At 33.3% G+C, this 21047-nt stretch overlaps 1 protein-coding gene across 4 annotated transcripts in view; it reads right to left on the bottom strand.

The window, feature by feature from the left end:
* The window catches only part of LOC108192590 (uncharacterized), a 29752-nt gene extending 9191 nt beyond the window's left edge, over nt 1–20561 (bottom strand). The window contains exons 1-3 of one of the 4 annotated variants that reach the window (XM_064082521.1): nt 20419–20561; nt 20225–20321; nt 18872–18936 (exon numbers count right to left, since the gene is read on the bottom strand). In XM_064082521.1, the coding sequence (XP_063938591.1) occupies nt 18872–18927 (56 nt within the window). In that variant the 5' untranslated portion in view covers nt 18928–18936; nt 20225–20321; nt 20419–20561. Of the gene's footprint in view, nt 1–18871; nt 18944–20224; nt 20322–20418 lie in introns of all 4 variants that reach the window. The other 3 variants (XM_064082522.1, XM_064082523.1, XM_064082524.1) reach the window with 3 other exon arrangements.
* Between the last annotated feature and the right edge of the window lie 486 nt (nt 20562–21047).

The raw sequence follows: 21047 nt of genomic DNA, 5'->3' as shown, positions 1-21047 counted from the left end.
ATTAGGGATCTTATATTCCTCTTTTTTGTGCCATGACATTCTTACAGTTTTTTTGATAATACAAGGAGAATAAATGACTTCTATTTCCAAAACAGGCCACACTTATAATTCCTTTTTGGCTTAGTTTTATTAAAACTAAAAAACATATGATTGGTCTACTTACTTAAAGTGGTTATATATTTGTAGGAAAAGTCAATTTGAACATCAATAAAACTATACAAAACCCAAAATCTATCATATATTCCTAACATCAGGCACTAAACTTCATTTGTCACGATGGGTAAAGTCTTGAATATTTTTCGGAAAAAAAACTAAATGGTATATTTTAGTTTATTATTTTTTGCAAATTTAAAATCTATTTGAATATATTGATTAATATATTTACCGATATTATAAAAGGCATATTTCATCACCATTTATTATTAATATTTTTAATTTTGTTCAAGTACTGGGAATATTGGTCCAAAATGACACACCATAATTCTGAACTACAAACTTATATATTATTTTCTTAAATTACTTTTAGTTTTAAAAATTGTTGAAATATTTAACTTACGTAAGAATATGTTATTCATCTCGTGGAAATAATTTTTATTTTTTCTTCTTTTGTGTCCGGGTTTATTTTTAAAATATTATACTTAAAGGTCCATGGTAAATTTTAGTGTCACAAATACACTTATCTAACATAGTGAAAAAATTATTTTTTATAACATGCACGATTTTATTGTTAGGGATTTTTTTGTAATACAATTAAAAATCTACATATCAGATAATGGACTTTATTTATAAAGTTATGCTCAGAAAGTAATCTACATGTATGGTAAAGCTGACAATTTCGGGTTTGGAGTCGGGTTGACAGTAGCGGGTTAAAAATTTTACCCAAATCAAACCCGACCCGAAATTTTAATGAATTAGAATACCCAACCCGAGCCCGACCCGCGGGTAACCCGAACCCGAACCCGACCCGAAAATTAATATTTATTAATAAATATATTTTTTAAATAATAAATAAATATTATTTTACTTCAAATAAATGAATTTTTATTAAAATAATTTTTTTATTAAATTTAACGTATAAATATTATAAAAATAATATAAATAATATAAATGTATGTAATATAAATATTATATATTAATTTCGGGTCAATTTCGGATAATCCGAATTCAACCCGAAAATGACCCGTTTTTTCTGGGTTGATTTTGGGTCAACCCGAATTCGACCTGAACCCGAAAAAGTACAACTCGAATTCGTATTTTACGAGTCGAATTCGTGTCGGGTTGTAGGGTCGGGTCCAATATCGCCACCCCATTGTATGGTGAGGTATTGGTGAAGTAACTTTTTATAACCCATAAGAGAAATTAATTAATTAGCCATCATAAAGGTTTTTTTCCTTTTTGAAAATATAGATAGTTTTTTTATATATGTAAAACAAATTAATTAGAGTGTACACATGTTATGTTTATCTATTCGTAATTATTTTATTGATGGACACAATTTCCAATTGTGCTAGTTCAAAAATTAATTCTATTCTTACTCATGAAAATTTGAAATGTCTCTAATCATATGGTTGTGATATGTATATTCATAATTTTTACGGATACCAGGTTATTATCATTTTTTTTTGAGAAGTTGGAAGGATGGGTAAAACTACTAATGACAGGACTTAATGTGTAAAATTATGAAAACTTCTTTTAAGATAGTATCAAGGGTGTGGGCAACATAATTTATCTAATATAATAATATTATTATTTATTTGTGTTAGATATCATTAATTTTATTGGAGTTTTACATTTATTTCTATACTCTCCACTTTAGTTAGTTTTACAAAATATCTTTTACTCGGATCCATCTCATGAATATGTGCGTAAAAGGGTTTTTTGGAATGTAGTACTTCTAAAAACCTTTCTCTTTTATCAAATAAAAAATGAAATGGTGAAGTAGAATGTAAAAGAAAACAACTTGTCTCACATAGTTTTCTCAAGATCCTTAGTTGTAAAAATCTATTGAAGTCGTTAGATGGTTTGATATGCATGAAACAAGACACTACATGATTCTTTGTGTTTTCTTGACTTATCTACGTAGTTAAAGAATTATTTGGCAACCTGCCTTGAGTTTGCTTGAGTTTTGTGACAATGTGCCACTACTTTCATGATTCGTGTCATGTAGTGTAATACAATGTAAGGCAACATTGAGATTGTGTGATGCATGATCAGAAGGCATGATATGATTTAATTTAAATTATTTAAGTTACCTATATTGAACAAGTGTAGGATACTTGTGCATAGCATTGTTCAAAAAATCCGTCAAATTAGAGATTCGAATATAACCATAAAAATCTCAAGAAGGAAAGCGGTACTGCTTTAAACCATCGTTAATGGTTCCTTTAATCAAATCTATCACATGTAAAGAGTTTCGTTATTGTTTTTGGTATAGGAAAATCATCCCTTAAACCAAATCAAACATGTTGTAGTGTATTATTTTCTTTATGTGCGAGAATTGCCCACCTTTCCTCACCATTACTAATTTTCACCGTTATTGTCCAGTGCTAAAGTCATCAATTTATATGATATGAGAGAAGATTTGATAACCTAATTGTTCACATAACCTTTTACAATGTGAGATATCAAGTTGTCTAAAGGTTTGTTATGTGTGTTGTGTATGACTATCTAGGTGTGTAGGGCCTTGTTCCATGCACTAGTTTATTTTCAAGATCCACTCATGTCTTCAAATAAGTATCATTCCTACATATGAAAAATTTCTATTTTAGCACATCTCTTGCTCGCCATTATTGATAAATGTGTAAAAGATATATGTGGCGTTGACGATTAGAGGTCTAGGAGAAATATCTTCTATCTAGCATGCAAAAGGTCATTTAATATACGACTCTCTACAAAAATAAAGTTGAGATTTGTTGTTCCGACAAATGTGAAGAGTGTCACATATGTAGTGGAAGGTACTCTAATGGGATAGTTTTAACAATTAGTAATGGCTTGGAACCACAACGAATATATAAAGTACATGTAAAAGAAATTTATAAACATAGCTTGAAACAATATATAATGAAAGTAAGTGATTTTATAATTAAATAGTCGGGCGGAAGAAGTAAAATCTATAAATTATGTTGTCGAGTGTTTGAGAGTTGATCAAATATTCGATCTTTTAATTGCTATCAAGGTCAATAAGAAAAGTCAAAGTTGTTTTAGTTCCTAAAATGGGTACACCACAAGCATGAAGCTTAAAGGATGAAATTTTTAATGATGAACTGATTTTCTTTTTCTTTATTATTTTCTTTTTCTTTATTTCCCAACTACATATCAGATTCATTGCTGAAAAATAAGAATACCAAGCAATCTTCAACTCTAATTTTTCATCAACTCATTTGAAAAAGATAAACAATCTTTTATTATGCACTAAACCCTCATATCATTCAAACTCATTAGAAATCCCTAATTGGACTTCACTAAACACATATATAATACCCACGTTGTACTTTCAAGACAGTTAGAACAATAGGGAATTTGTAGATTGAGCAATTGAAGACTGCAATTTGTTTGGAGCGGGGAGAAGACAAGAGTTGGACCATGAATTCGTGCCACATGATATATATGGATGAATGATCATGAGTGAAATTTGATGTGATGGTTGAGGTCACACATGGAGTAAAACTGAATTGCAAAAATAAAAGTAAATAAATTTACTCAAAATATGTTAATTACCATAGCGCTTTCACCAAGGCTACAAGTATGATTAAAACACTATGAAGATAATACTTTCTTTACCTAAATTTTTTTATTATAGTGGGTAGTAGCTTATATATGGTTTTTTTTGAAGATAATTATAGAAATGGTATTTTATAAAACGCTCTACAAGCAAGGTATCCATATCTTAAGTTTGCACTAATGTGCAACGTAGAGAGGGTGGGAGGAGGTTGTTGGAAAAATTAACGAGGGACTCAAATTGACTAATGTTAGTTTCTATTTTAATTATGATTTTATACGAACACAATATATACAAAGATATATATAGGATACAAATCAAGGATGTGCGAAATTTCAAATATGTGCACTTATTCCACTCAAAAGATAAAATATCTTATTTTGTTGGTTGACATATTTGCAACTTTGTGCATTAAAATTTCACCAGTTTTGAGTTTCATGGTCGAAGGGTTTTAGACATTAGATGAATTCCATGCCAAACTCAAAAAAATAAATCTAACAAGACTTATTAGTTTGTGACGAAATAGGACTGCACTGCCCTCTCACTCTGACTCTGGAAGGAGATAATCACCTGTATTACCAACGAGATGAGGCCCACACACTGGTCGAGGAACTTTCAGTAATGAATAACCACCCTATGATTATAAGGTTGAAAAAAATATATACTTAATATGTAAAATTTACTAATTCCATTCTCAAACTATATACAAATCTGAACTATTTTATCACTCGAATATTACTCCATGACCAATCTATATCCAAAAGATTGTACATAGATGGTTTTCTACTTGGCCCCGCAAAGATCATTGTTAAAAAAATAAGAATACCAAGCAATCTTCAACTCTAATTTCTGGTCAACTCATTTCAAAAAGATAAACAATCTTTTGTTATGCACTAAACCCTCATATCATTCAAACTCATTAGAAATTCCTAATTGTACTTCACCAAACACATATATAATACCCACGTTGCACTTTCACGACAGTTCGAACAATAGGGAATCTGTAGATTGAGCAATTGAAGACTGCATTTTGTTTGGAGCCGGGAGAAGACAAGAGTTGGTCCATGAATTTGTGCCACATGATATATACATATGGATGAATGATCATGAGTGAAATTTGATGTGATGGTTGAGGTCACACATGGAGTAAAAATGAATTCCAAAAATAAAAGTTAATAAATTTACTCAAAATTCTTTCACCAAGGCTACAAGTATGATTAATTCAAAAAATAATATAATATTATTTAAAATAAGTTAGCTAGCATACGGTTTATATTACTGCTATCAAAGTATATATAAAAAAATAAAGTAAAAAACTTCCTTAGATTGCCTTAACTCTCCATGGAACTAATTTCCACTTATATATTGCACTCAATTTAAAACACTATGAAGATTAATACTTTCTTAACCTTAAATTTTTTATTATGGTGGGTAGTAGCTGATATATGGTTTTTATTTTAAAATAACTATAGAAATGGTATTTTATAAAACGCTCTACAAGTAAGGTATCCATATCTTAAGTTTGCACTAATGTGCAATGCCGAGAGGGTAGGAGGAGGTTGTTGGCAAAATTAATGAGGGACTCAAATTGACTAATGTTAGTTTTCTATTGTAATTATGATTTTATATGAACACAATATATACAAAGATATATATAGGATACTAATCAAGAATGTGCCAAATTTCAAATATATGCATCTATTCCTCTCAAAAGATGAGATATCTTATCTTGTTGGTTGACATACTTGGGGGCACCAACTTTGTGCATTTAAATTTCACCAGTTTTGAGTTTCATGGTCGAAGGGTTTTAGCCATTAGGTGAATTCCATGCCAAACTCTAAAAAATAAGTCTAATAGACATATTAGTTTGTGATGAAATAGGACTAGGGATGGGAGCGGGGGCATTTCGGGGTCGGAGAGTGCTATCCCCGTCCCCGATCCCCGAATTTAATACCCCTCCCCGACCCCTCCCCGAACCCCGAACGGGGATTCTTTTCCTCCCCGATATCCCCGCCTCGAACTGCCTTCTCACTCTGACTCTAGGAGGAGATAATCACATGTATTACCAACGAGATGAGGTCCACACACTAACCAAAGAATTTTTAGTACTGAATATCCACCCTATGATTATAAGGTTGCAAAAAATATATACTTAATACTTACAATTTACTAATTCCATTCTCAAACAGAGAACAAAGTTCTCCCTGTTCCCAGAAAAAATAATTTAAAGCCATCTAAGATTTTCAATTATTCGACTATATACAAATCTGAACTGTATGGTTGAGGTCACACATGGAGTAAAAATGAAATCCAAAAATAAAAGTAAATAAATTTACTCAAAATATTTAACTATCATAACGCTTTCACCAAGGCTGCAAGTATGATTAATTCAAAAAATAATGTAATATTACTTAAAATAAGTTAGCTAGCATACCGTTTATATTACCACGATCAAAGTATATATAAAAAATAAAAACAAGTATAAAACTTACTTAGATTGCGTTAACTTCGTTCGCTCCATCACTAAAAGAAATTCGCATTCACACAACAGTCTTGAGACAACGGTTGAAAATCTACCGGTTGTCCGAAAAAATCAAACCACGGGCTTTTCTTCTCTATGAAAAAACTGTTGTCTTGGTTTCCATCCAACAACGTGTATATTGGATTTTGCACACTATTGTGTAAGCTGTTCGATTTGACTTATTTAAACAACTGTTTTTTCACCTCATGTTTATAACTATTTTACACAAGGGTGCACGAATGTTGTATGTACAAAAATTCATTCCATCTTAAGACAACTGTTATTTTAGGAGCTGTTGTTTGTAACCCTTTTACACAAGGGTGCATGCATGTTGTATGAACAAAATTTTATTTTATCTTAAGACAACAATTTTAGACAACTCCATTGTCTAATTTAGACAATGGTTTGCTGAAACTGATATCTTAGACTCTATCAAACAATTGATTAGAAATACCATTATGGAAATCAAAGTTCATAGAGAATGGTTATTAGCATTGAGATAATAGGGTTCATACAACAGTTGGGAACAATGTCGTATGAAAATCCTATTGGGAATATGATTAAATGATTAGCAAAAGAAGCCGTTATCTATACACTAAAGATGAAAGAAAATATTGACTTTCACATATCACATATCCCAACCTTGTACACAAACAAAACAATAAGATGCCCCATCTGAATAAACCAAACCAATAGATAATTCCTTAAATCAACCAAAGGTCCAACCAACAACAAACTAGAGATCCTCAATCAAAATTGTAAGCCATTCGTATAAGAGACTAGCAAACGAGAAAATCAAAATTGGCAAACCAAACACTTCCAATTGGACAAGACAGATTTCAAATTACATTGTTCAACATACAAGATAGAGTTGTTTAGTAGTGAATATTACAATGAAAATGGAATTATAATCCTTGTTTACTGCCTTTGGTAACATGCATGCTGCTTACCCATAATTTTGCAGGCCTCGACACCTTATGCTAGTAATTCTGCCATAAACACAAAACAAGTGATTAACCTTAATTTGCATAAGTTTGATGTGGAAAATTTTATAATTTTATCATATGCAATAGATAACATATCTCCGAGCCCTGCAGCAGAAGCTAGCCATACTTGTATGTCCGCCGAATGATTATTTTTGCTATAATAAAATCATCATCTATTATAACAAGAGACATCAACCAGCACCATTCTCAATTAATTGAGAACTCATAGTCAACTAGATGATGATTTTATCACGGCAAAAGTAATCTCATCAAGGGGTTCATGAGATGTACATGTGGATAATATGAGCTTCACTTATAAAAAGAAAAAAGTCAGCAGTACATGGACTCAAGTTCTATAAATAATTATATATATTACCATGATGAAAGTTGAATCCATTCTTCTTCCTCTCGCATATAGCTAGTATTTTCATCGTCCTTTTCATCAACATTCGGGAACACGGGCAACTGCAGCTCATTCTCAAGTTTTATTTCTACAGTTGCTTCATTGTCATCATCACAGTGGTCATAAAAGTTTTTTCCGGGACTTTCAACACCAGAGACCAAAACTTTTCAAGAGTATCATCAATGTAGCAAACTTGCTTAACATGTTTCCCTAGCACCAAAGGATCATTTAAAAATCCTAATTTGTTCAAATTAACCAATGTATATCCGAAGTCATCAACCTTAACCCCTTTGTTCATATCTACCCAATCACAACGAAATATAGGGACTCTAAAATTGTTATAGTCTAGCTCCCATATACTTTTTATAACTCCATAGTAGGTATGTGAAGTATATATATTGTTGCATGTCATGACATTAGTATTGTATGTATACAACATCCACTATGAAATTCGATTATTAGGTTAAATATTCGAATCGCCCATATTTAGATATTGATATTTGGATTTCATTGCGAGGCTAAATGCCTAGACAAAACTTGTGCCGCACATTTTATATTTTGATTGTGCCAACATTTGAATGGTATTTGTTTTGCTTGTGATATATTGGTTATTATTGTGTTAAAAAAAATGGATGTTGGAAGGCTATATTGTGGTGTGTATAATGCCAGTGATCCACAGTACAGAAACACATGTTTGTCGTGCCTTGTTTTGGTGTAATTTTGTTGTGTACGTAGTGATTCCTTTTATTTTTTTGGGCATTGAAATTTTTATTTGTTCTACACCTGATTTCAGTGTAGCCGCTAGTACATTTTTATAGAGCAATGTCTTGGGCGGTGTGGAACATTCTGAATAGTCCTTGGTAATTAGTGCTACTTTTAATTAGTGAAGTTTATTTTGTGTACGAAGTGATGCATTTTGTTCTAGGCATTACATTTTTGATTTTTTAGCACATGAATTCAATGTAGCCGGTAGTATAGTTTTATAGAGCAATGTCTTGCGCCGTTTTATAGATTGTTGAGGATATGGGGAATTTGATTAACAAACCGCAAGTTTGATTAGTGCTACTTTTGTCAGCGGAGTATTAGAATATGTTCTGCTCTAGATTGTTTTCATACATGCTTGAGTGGCGTGTTTCTAGTAGTATATTCAATTGTTAAGATGTGAACTGTACTGCAACACTTACGTAGAACAGATAGGGTGCCTTGTTTGGTGTTGTAAATTTTAGAATGGTTTGATTCTTAATTTGTCTAGCAAAAAGTATGTACCATTTTAGAAAGGTATACAGAGTATTAGAAAAGAAAAACAAAAACGGATATAAGGTCAAGTTCCTCTGCATCTAATAACTAATTCTACCGCGCTCATGTTTCATAGAACTAATTAATCCTTGAATTCTGAAAGCGTGCAATAAAATTGTTTGATGTACACTTGTAAATTTTTTTTACCGCTGTCTAGATACATTACAAAATCACAACAATATATCAGTGAAGTACACTTAAAATTTTCTGCTATAAAGTTCAGTGTTCACCAGTCTGGTCTCATTCTAGATATAATTAAACATATTTTATCTTGTTTTCGCTGAAACTTTCATTTTCTTTTCATAAGTCTGGGTGCTCTATTAATATGCATAGGAAAAAAATCTTCTACATGTGAAGCTTATCCCTTATGTTGCAGATGCACATGATGAAAATCAATAATGGTTGTAGTACATACTTGATATTTAGATTAGATGGATGTGTAGTAGTTGATCGATATTGGATTTGATGGATGTTCAGTGGTTGCATGTTGAAAATAATATATGGATGTAGTACATACTTGATATTTAGATTAGATGGATGTGTAGTAGTTGATCCATATTGGATTTGATGGATGTGTAGTAGGTGAGATTGGAATTTGATGGATGTATAGAGTACAATTGGTTTATATATGCATTAATAAGAATTAGTTGTTGATTTGGTTGTTTTCTTGGTTTTATATTTCTTACGTATAAAAATGATGTTAATTCAATCTTATTACGTCAATTAATGAGTAAAGAAATGATGTTAATCAAATGTTATAACATCAGTTTCTTTAAAGTGCAAAAAAATTTTCAAACGTTGTCTTTGTGGGCGATGTTAAAGACACTAAGTTTTAATATCAGTTATTAACTGATGTATATGAATGCAAGAGACATCATCCAAGATTACTGAACTGATGTTAAAGAGTATAATATACATTATTTAGGGTTCAGAACTGATGTTAAATCCAACAATAGACATCAGTTTTTAACTGATGTTAAAGACATGTACCTTTAACATCGCCCACAGTAACATCAGTTGCAATTCTATGGGACATCAGTTTTTAACTGATGTGTATTAACATATTTCTAGTAGTGATATATTTATTTAACAATATGCATTTCATTAAATGTTTTGTCTTCTTGGTAATTATGTCTGTAATTGAAGGTGTGCAGATTTAGTATGAAATAGTAGTAGTGTTATGGTGGAGTTTGAGGTTGTGCATAACAAGCCAAACATTTAATATATTATACGGCATGTATGAATGTCAGTGGGGCTTTTTTTGGTATTGAATTTTGTCCTAATGTGTTAGCTGATTGTAAATTTTTGTTTTTTTAGTAAAGCATTCTCTAGTTATTGAGAAATATTATGTCACACGAGGGAATTTATTGTGATGTATTGCTGAATGTTTCGAATTGTTGCAGGACGACGACGGAGCAACCGACTAATAGAAAGCCCTTGGGTGTTTAATTGGAAGAAAAAAGAACCAGTGTTTGTAGACTTGGAGGACGAGGAGAACAGAAAAGGTAGTACTAATCTTGCTTCAGATAAGCTGTGTCAGAAAGAAGCAAGGAACAATCTGAGCAGGACATTTGCAACGCTTATAGGATGTCTTCCTGCGGGGTCCTTGAACTACATTACCATCAGCATCGTACAACTTATTAGGCAATGGGGAAGCACCGTGACTTCATATTAAATACTTGGCATACAGATTGCCACCGTTGTCAGTCTTCTTTGTATATTTTTTTTTTGCTAAATGTCTTCTTTGTATATTTACAGACATCAAACCGCAAATAAGCCCATAATCCCTGTAAAATTTAAAAGCGTCCTCCAATGTAATAAAGTGTTGATTTAGCTGAGGTTTCTTAATCTCCTCGCATATAGGAGTCCAGTACTTCACACCATCGTGTGCAACGTAACATGTTGCCTGTGAATTTTCACATTTTCGATGGGTTCTTCTACATCTTTATCTGGACTACAACTCTTCGAAGTTTTGGATACTAAAGATCCTACATCATTTTCTGAATTTTTAGAGTCGGAAGAATCGATGTGTGGCACCTCTGAAACTACAATATTACTCCCTCCGTCCCCCTGAGTAGTATACATTGGGGGACGGGGACGCGGCACGGACTTTAATGCTCCTGTAAAGTGTAGTTGTGTAATTTATTTTTAAAATTTTCTTTTTCTGAATTAAAGTTTGGATGTTATATTTTTATTCAGAAAAAAAAAATCTCAAAAATAAGTTACGGAACTATATTTTATAAGAGCATTGAAATGCGTGTCGAGCAGTTGAAAAGAAACGTATACAATTAAATGGGACAGAGGGAGTAACACATAAAGGCATTAGCTTTACAGGCAATACATTTCAGCCAAACATGAATCCAAACATATAAGCTACAACCTGAACACATGCACATCATTTACAAACGTGAAGGATTTACCAATAACGATAAGAAGAACTCTTTACAACAATAAAGGACATCATCTGTACATATTAAACAACTTATACACATCGAGACTCTCCCGGACAATCTTCGACGTTCGCCATCTGACAACCCCGGAAGAGAACAAATTGTGCAACGGATTAGTACATTGACCTTGCGTCGATCTACTATGTAGGATAACAGACCGGGCTGCAACGTAGGATGAAACAAGAAAGCAGATATACAAGAGATGAAGATACATGCTATTAATCAGAAATTAATTGCCTACATTCAAGCAATGTTGTAACTGCCAAAAACAAGTTAATACATACTCTACGTATTGTACGGTATATATGGACTGGTAAGCAGTGATTAAATGAATAATACAAATTGAAAAAAGCTGCCAATACTTTAACAGTCGTTGGATGGAAAGTAAATAAATGGTGAATGCTTTGTACTCCAATACTCCAAAAAAAAAAAAAAATTGCACTCCATAGAACTTTGTCATATATATATATATATATATAGGATAATGATCATATACATACCACTAAATGCGAACCTTAAATACGAACCAAGAGAAACAAGGCCTACATGACATCACCCACCCACTAGATGTCTCCGGACAGGACCCGGAAGGGCTCCAGACAAGTCGAAGAGCCAATGCTTTACCCCACCCCCTTCCCACTAGGGCCCACCCCCATCCACTAGGGCCCACTTAGGCCTTGTCAAGGCCCACCTAGGGACCCATTTTCGGGGCGCACAAATCTTCCAATACTCTTACAAGCATTAGTTCGCATTTAAGGATGTATTTAGTAGTTTGTACTGGAGCAAGACTCTATATATATATATATATATATATATATATAGGAAATTGCTCATATAGAAACCACTAAAATAAAACTAAAATGGAAACCAAGAGAAACTATATCTAAATGACCTCACCCACCCCCTATATGTCACCCCACCCTCACCCCCACTTAATCTACCCCGGGCCCGCTAGGGCCTCGTCAAGGCTCCTCAATGGCCCTGGACAGGCTCCAGACTGTCTTAAAGAGCCAAACCTTGACCCCACCATGGTCCCACTAGGCCCCGAACCAGCCCTACTAGGCCCCACTTAGACCCCGTCTAGGCCCATCTCGGGTCCATCCCCTGTCCCAAAACCCGCATCATTCTACTTAATCGCCTTGGTTTCTATTTAGTTTCTATTCTAGTGGTTTCTATTGGAGTAGGACCCTATATATATATATATAATCGCGCTCAAGAGAACCCATTCTTAAAATATAACCTTAGAACCACTAAGTTTCTGCCATAGAACCCTAAATTCAAATAGATGTCCCGGATCTAAATTTAAATAAATGTTTTTTGAATCGTTGTGGGTGTTCGAAAATAATTTTAAAATATAATACATAAACACTACATTTTGTTCATGTGGTGCAGAACGCTAATTAATACTAGAAGGTTCTTAGGCTAAGAGTTGTAAGAGCAACATGAAATATAAATGCATGTATCGGGGTCTACTCTGATACAAGTATAAAAAATAGATATGAAGCAGTTTAATTAAGGAGAATGGGGATGGTTGTGGGGCTAGGAGATGGACCCCAAGGTTGGTCTAGATAGGGCATGGTAGGGTGTGGATGTGGCCTAGTGGGACTTTAGTTGTCTACTCAAGTTTGAGATCTTTGGTTGTCCAAAAAGATTGTCTTTCCAAATTTGAGATCTTTGGCTTAATGATACAGATAATCATTTCATCATTACCGATTCTCTGTCGATAGTAAATATGAATGTCGATTCGTTATTTCACACGGACACCAAAGAATGGGACTTGGACGTATAAGAGATATCTTTAATGCCAGAGATCATTTTTGCATTATCAACCAAGATTGAGCAGGAGTTAGATAAGGATATGTTGTTCTGGAAGTTAGAGCAATCTGGGCTATATTCCGTCAAGAGTTCTTATAAACTCTTGTAGTCACAAAAAGGCGCATGGAATAAAAATGGTAGTATTAATTTCTGGAAAACGGTATGGAACACCAAAACACCTCCCAAAAGCTCTGTATGAATTTGATTTGGAGAGCTGTAACAGATTGTCTTCTAACAAAAACCCATCTTCGCTCGAAACATGTTCAGATTGATAACAAATGCCCGGTCTGTGGTAATGGTGTCGAATCAATCTTTCATGCTTTGGTTGATGTGACGTTGCTGCTAGGTGTTGGAATATCTTCAATCCAACCATTGACACACATGTGGGCTTAAACTTTCAACCCTGGCTTGAGAAGAGCATTGTTGGACAGCCTAGTGAGAAGAAAGCAAAGGTTATCACTTTATGTTGGTCGATTTGGCGAGCCAGGAATGACCTTGTTTGGAACAATAAGAGATGGTCAGCCCTGAGAACTGTTGCAAAAGTTTGGGAGTATCTTTCACAATGGAAAGTGGCTCAGGACAGGAACTTCAAGGTACATCTTCAATCTTCATTAGCAGGAGATGGTATTACGCACTGGGCAAAGCCTCAACAAGACACAGTAAAGATGACAGCGGATGCATCAGTTATTTCTGACCGGGGTTTTTGTGGCATTGACATTATTGTTCACGATCATGAGGGTGTGCTTCTGGGAGCTAAGTCAATATTTTAAATGAGGTGATGAACCCGTCTATGGTGGAAGCTATTGCAATTAAAGAAGCACTGAGCTGGGCCAAGAAGGAAAGTGGAATTCAGTTGTACTAGAATCAGATTGCTTGTTTGTGGTGCAGATGATTCGTAATGCAACTCCAATGAGATCACAGTTTGGTCAGGTAATTGAAGACTGCATGAATATGATTAAGGAGGTAAACAACGTCGAATTGTATTTTATAAAACGATCTGCGAATATTGCCGGCACAAGCTAGCTCAAGTCCCATGTGTATCCTGAATGCATTTTTGACTAGAGGTCTGTTCCGGTTAAAATCAAGAATTGTATTTTGAATGATTTGAATGAGTAATGAAATTTCATTTTTCGTCAAAAAAAATTAGCATTCTTGACCACACTGATTTAAAGGTATTTCCTCACGGAATCTACACTCAGCAAGTAATATATGTGACATCCGCAAATAAACATCACAATAGTTTTTTGAAACAAGCTATGAGCTTGAAACAACACACACACTCAATATCTTGATAAGATATCCCACATTTATCTTCAAGATATTTTCCTCCTAGGAAACCTTTCATCCAGAAGATATATAATGTCAAGGCAAGACTCACAATTGAAGCAAACACAGTGCCAGCAATAATTGGAATTGATAGTCCCCGGACTGCCCTCGTTTTGATGAATCTCCAGATTGCAGCTATGAACAGTGACATCCTTCTCCAGGGTGATACCATTTCCAATTCCTCCAGCTTTCTCTGCAATGTTAAAATCTTTCCAAACAATATTCCCTCTGTTTGGAGAAAAAGAACTCAAATTTGGAAAGATAAATATATTAGCGTTACTTGAATGACATACAGATGGAATTAACAGAATTCATAAAAGTCCAACTCAAAGGTCCAGTTGATCTGCACTAGTACACCTAACCTCTTACTCACCTGAATACCATCAAAATGCGCCTTCCAATGCTCCCATGTTTCTCATCATTAGAAAATTGCATTTCGGCAGAATGGAGCTAAACTTTATAACTACCCTTCTGCAAGCAAAGTCCATAGTACTTTGAGTGAAGAAGGGAAATGGGATTACCATTCCATTCTCGACCTCATTCCATTCCTAGCAAAATACATTCATCCCAACCAAATGCAATGAAAGAGTTGTGAGAATATCAGCTGTTTGTAATGCACTTTTGATACAAGAAATGTTAATCAACTACCAACTGACCAACTGCCTAATGAAGTGGCCATATATATATCCCTCAAATGTTGTGCTCTCTCTTGCAGAATGTTATACAAACAATGACTGGACATAATATATGCCCAATTGATTAAAACTATATCTGCTATTTTATGTTGTGTCAAAGTTATTAGAAACATTAGCTAGCAGTCCATATACGTTGTGTATGACTTGATTTTCAAATTGGTAAATCGATAGATATATCTGACTCTAGAAAGTCACAGTATTTGCGACCAACCACAACATCCCTGAAACCCCACCATTTCTTCCCCTCGGTCCTCCTGCACCGCCCTAGCTCCCGCTCCATACCACCTCCCCCCCAACTGAAATCTGGATGCAAAAAATTTGTTGACTAACCATAAGAATGCAAACATCTGAATATTAAAAAAAGGTTGCAATCCTAATAAGTACCCATCAATTACATTAGATGGTTTAAGGCTCCGAGCATCCAACAGAAATGAAAATTACTAACTAGTCCTAATGTGAAAATAAAAATAGAAAATGCAAATCATTGTCTGCAGCATGAAACTTAAGCCTTCTGAGGTAGCAACTTTGTTTCAGGATTCCTCTGATGCTGGCATCTGCAAAAGATTTAACAGACCATATAAATAAAGAGGGAGTGCACAAAGATTGGCAGAAACTAGTACTAGTATTATAGTTACAATCCCGGTAATAATAGCTCAAAAGGATAAGTATCTGATAAAATAAATCAAAACATAAATATGTGAAATCTTTAAGAAACTAATGTTATATGGCAGGCTATAAATCAATGCAAGAACGGATCAATAATAGAAAATTGCTGGATTAGAAGCCATCAGTTATTTGATTTAAAGCATGAAGACATTGGCTGTTGATGCATTTGTGATCGACAATATTTAGTAAAGCAATTAGCCATATATACAAACACCAACAGGTTGATTATCAAGACCAGAAGACCTATTTGTACAAAACAAAATCTTATCTTCTAGTTAATGCAAGAACCAGAGAGAGAAAATCGTTTACGATTGTTTAATATCTTACAATACATGGGTTACTTACCAATTTAGGCTACAGCCTAAAAACTGAAAAAGCTACGTCCTTCAGCCCTCATTTCCCTGGCCAGTTTTCGAAACGGAGCTTTGTCCTAAAAAAGAATTAAATAGGCGAAACTTTGAGATCTCATCTTACTTGAAGGAAACATGCAGCATATTCACTACAAGAAAAACAGGGTTATACAACGGTTTATCACCGTTGTCTATTATCTCGGGATTCCGTTGAATATCGAGGCGATATCTGATAATGTATCAGACAACGGGAATCTAACTGTTGTTGAACGATATATATAATAACAGTTCCTAACACTTGTTGAAGAGCTGGTGACACAACGGTTCTTAAAACTAAACCAAAGTTGCAAAGAATTACAAACAATAGTTTTACATTATAAACCAATGTATGAAAGCATGTCACACAACGGTATTGGCATATTAGAATCATTGTTGGAAATCATATGAAACAACAATTTTAGGATACAAAACAATTGTGTGAAAGAATGCATAACAACGGTTTTGGAACATATCAATTTAAGAACCATTTTAAGAAATAATATATACAACAGTTTCTAGTTTTCGGATTGTTGTCTTTCTTCATTTAGGACGATGGTTTTTTCATTTAGTTTTTACAAGTCATTGTGGTATTTTCTTACACACAAGACTTTTATACTCACACAAACATATAAAAATGAAAATATGCTCACAATAAATTTGAAAAAATTAAGACACAAAATCTTACAAAATAATAGTTTACATTGTAAATATTACAATGCGAAAGATAAACTAGCAACATCTATATGAAAGCTTGCTCTTGCATAACTTAAATGTGCAACATGTGTAAACCACAAAGTTTTTACTTGAGGTATAAGATATATAATGGCCATGAGAATGATGAACATCAAAGATAAGGCTCTTTTTGATGAATATTTCTTTCCAAGGTTTATGATTCCATGGTTGAAGAACTTTATAACGAGTCTGCTTGTGGTGGATCAGTTGAGCATTGGTCATATCAACTACCGAATCAAGCCCTGGACTACTGGATCAAGCCCTGCAGTTGTAACAAAGGCAAGGAAAACAAACTTGTTAGTCTATACTTGATAAAGAAGAGCAAATAAAAGACATAGCATTACTTTCTCAGATTTATAGTCTCATTTTGAGATATTAACTAAGGTAGCAGAATACAGATCTAATTACACAACACTTTCAAAAATAAAGCTTGTCTGTCACGTTTTGAAGATTACCACATAGACAATAGTTTACGTAATCAATGTCTGTTCCGCTCTCAGACAACGGTATGCTAAAGAAAAATATTTCGCCGTTGTATGTCGTATTGGCACAACGGAATTTTTCCAAACCGCTGAGTAACGTGTGTTGTCTGAGGCTGTTTTTTTTGTAGTGATTTCAGTAAAATTACTTACTTTAGCACTCATGCCTCTCCATTCTAATTGTCCAGCACAAGAGACCTCAAATGGTGTCTTTGATGAAAAGAGTACGGAAAAAAAATTAACACTGAATTAGAAAGGAATTGATGCTAAAAAAACCTGTGTAGAGAAAAAGATCATACTATTCCATAGGTTGGTGGTGGACGATTCTGATAATATTTTTTCAGATAGTCATTTCTCCTCTAATTAAACAAAATCAGATCATAACCTATAATGAAAATACTGAATAGGGAAACATAACGAAGGAAAAAGTTACATCAATATGGTAAAAGCGTCCAAGTCCAATGGCCAGCCGTCCTTAACTACGCAGGTCTTCCCATAAAACCTAAATCATAATAAGTATGTATTATACACATACGTACATATTATATAAAGTAACACCCTTATGTTGAAGTTTACAGTTAGGCATTTAATTGTTCAAAAAACTGCAAAAAGATACATTTTCGGACAATTAAATTACAATTTACTCATATATATATATATATATATATATATATATATATATATATATATATATATATATATATATATATATATATATATATATATACAGACACACACCATTAGAGAGAAACCCATAGAACCCTTACTTTATTTCTAGTATTAGTTAGGGTTCTGCAACAGAACTTCACATGCAAAAAATGTCAATACCTATATATTATATTTTAAAATTATTTTTGAACACACACAACGATGAAAAAACATCAAAAAAAAATTTAGATTTAGATACTAAAAATCTATTTAAAATTTAGGGTTCTGCAGCAGAACCTTAGTGGTTCTATAGTTCTATTTTAAGCATCGGTTCTCTCTTGAGCGCGACCCCATATATATATATATATATATATATATATATATATATATATATATATATATTTTGAAACCGAACTAAGATGAATATATTAAGTAACAAAAACTGATAAGAACTTACCCATTAACTTTCTCAGTCCTTTGAGACTTTGCTCTTTTGCTTGGTCTCTTAGCAGCTTTGTGATTCACAGAAATCATTAATCAAAATAATAATAATAATAATAATCAGTCTAGAAACCAAATTCAGATCAACTTAATAACAACATAAAACTTACTTGGTATTGGTATCAGTTTTCTTGGTGGCAGATTTGTGATTCACAGAAATCCTAAATAAAAATAATAAGAATAAGAATAAGAATCAGTCTAGAAACCAAATTCAAATCAACTTAATAACAACCTAAAAAGACTTACTTGGCATTGGTATCAGTTGTCTTAGATGTTCCAGACATTGATCTGGTGACAACCATGATGAATTCCTACAACCAAGGATCAAATAGTTAGGAAACTCAATTCCTAGTTCCAATACACGTTGTAATAAACTGATACATGCACTTCCGGTTCATTTTCACACTGAAGAGGTGGCGGTGCTTTTTCTCTATAAATAGCATCCTGCACTCCGTTGTTTAGATACTAGAGAAATTTTGTATTACTACACAATACTACTACAATACATATATTTCTATCTCTTGAGATCAATAGTTGTTAGCTTTATCTTATTTATTTAAATAGGTTATTATAGAAAATTATAACAATATCTACATTATCTTTCCTTAAAGTGCATAATTATTTCTTGTGGGACTAGATTTTATGTTTATAAGCAAGCCAAGACCTTATTTGTTCTGACAGTGTGAGAAGCCTGGGGAACCTACCAAATGAACTAGACGTGACAAGAGTGAATGGCAGGAACTAGAAATGGTATAAGAATTAAGACATCGCCTGCATCAAGTCCAAGCAGAGCAGCAGGCATGCTTTTCAGCAACATTGTCAGAGACAATGTCAAGTATCCCATCATTTGAGCATAATAAGCGGGTGAGAATTTAACTTCATTTTGAGCTGTATGAGATCCTATAATAGTAAAAATAAATCTTTTGTGTGATCTGTTATTGGGGTATGTCTTCAGATATCTAAGCTAGTTAAGATTGTAATTGTAGGTCTTCGAAATATATATTCCTTTAAATCTAAACAATCACCAATTTAGAATGTGATAATAAGGCATGAAACAGAACAAAAACTTCTAATCCTACCGTTGATTATCAAATGAAAAAATTTAGGACCACTTGGCAAATCTATTTTAGCAAGAAGCACATGAAATCTTTTATGTCAACAGTACTGGGGTGTTTATAAGTACTATGGTAGATAAGAAAGACCTAAAGAGGATAAGGTACATGCAGAGGTAGAAGCTTTAGCATTATAGTACATATGACAAGGAAAGACATGTCTAACTATCCTTGAATAAAATCCTAAACTGTAAACATCGAGCACTATGTTTCCAAGCTTTTTTGCGCCTAACTTGCTTAATTGGTGTAGCAAAGAGTATGTCTCTACAATATTATGCAATTACTCCAGCAGAAGCTAGAAAGATAGCCACTACTAAAGTCGCACACTTGTGTACATATCTATCATGTATTTAGCATTTTATTAACACTAAAGTTAATTTTTTATCCCACTCTAATAAACAAATTTAAAAATTTTTAAACTCGAGTAAGACTAATTTCCGTCTCCGTCCTGAAAATTTACAAGCCAGAAATCAAAGAAAGACTTTACCTAAAAAAATGAGTAGTTCCAACGCGACGGCTGAGAAGCTAGAAGAATCCTGTGCTATGAACCTAACATGCAGGTCAGTGACTTATTACTACGAGTCCTGAATAACAAAATTAAGAAGATATGTGTGAAGCAGCCAAACAATACTAAACAAATACTAAGCAGCATGTTGCAGGACATAATCACCACTAACTTACAAGGTAAAGAGGGTGCAGCTCTTTTCCTGGTTAATCACCGCTAACTTACAAGGTAACTACTGTTCTGCAGTAGAGCATATGAACTTTACATCAGAATCTTTGATTTTTATACCATGATTAACCAACAGATAGATTTCTATCCTGCCTACATGCAAAAAAACTTAATTGATATAAAAAACTTAACCACTTCATTGATGCAAGGATTTAGAAAGTCATTCAGATTGTTAAAAAGACGACAAAAAGGAAAAAAAATATCATAGTAAATAACTTGCCAAAACTAGACTTTTAGTCTGCTATATAACCTTTTATATCATTTCAAATGCACATTATAAAGATAAAAAAATAGATGCTCTACTTTGGCTTATATATTTGTCATGTTCATGTGGCTACCAGAATTTTTTGGAATCTCAGATCAAAATATACATGATTTTGAAAAGTATTCTAAGGGGAGTGAGGAAGTTGAGTTTTTGGAAAGGATATTGAAGTGGAGGCAAATTAATATATTTATATTAATTAATTAATTAGCCATCATAAAGGTTTTTTTCCTTTTTGAAAATATAGATAGGTTTTTTATATATGTAAAACAAATTAATTAGAGTGTACACATGTTATGTTGATCTATTCGTAAT

Source organism: Daucus carota, chromosome 8 (genome assembly GCF_001625215.2).
Source record: "Daucus carota subsp. sativus chromosome 8, DH1 v3.0, whole genome shotgun sequence".
NCBI classification, from domain to species: domain Eukaryota; kingdom Viridiplantae; phylum Streptophyta; class Magnoliopsida; order Apiales; family Apiaceae; genus Daucus; species Daucus carota.
The sequence above is the reverse complement of the archived record's forward strand: the minus strand, read 5'-3'. Positions and strand labels throughout refer to the sequence as shown.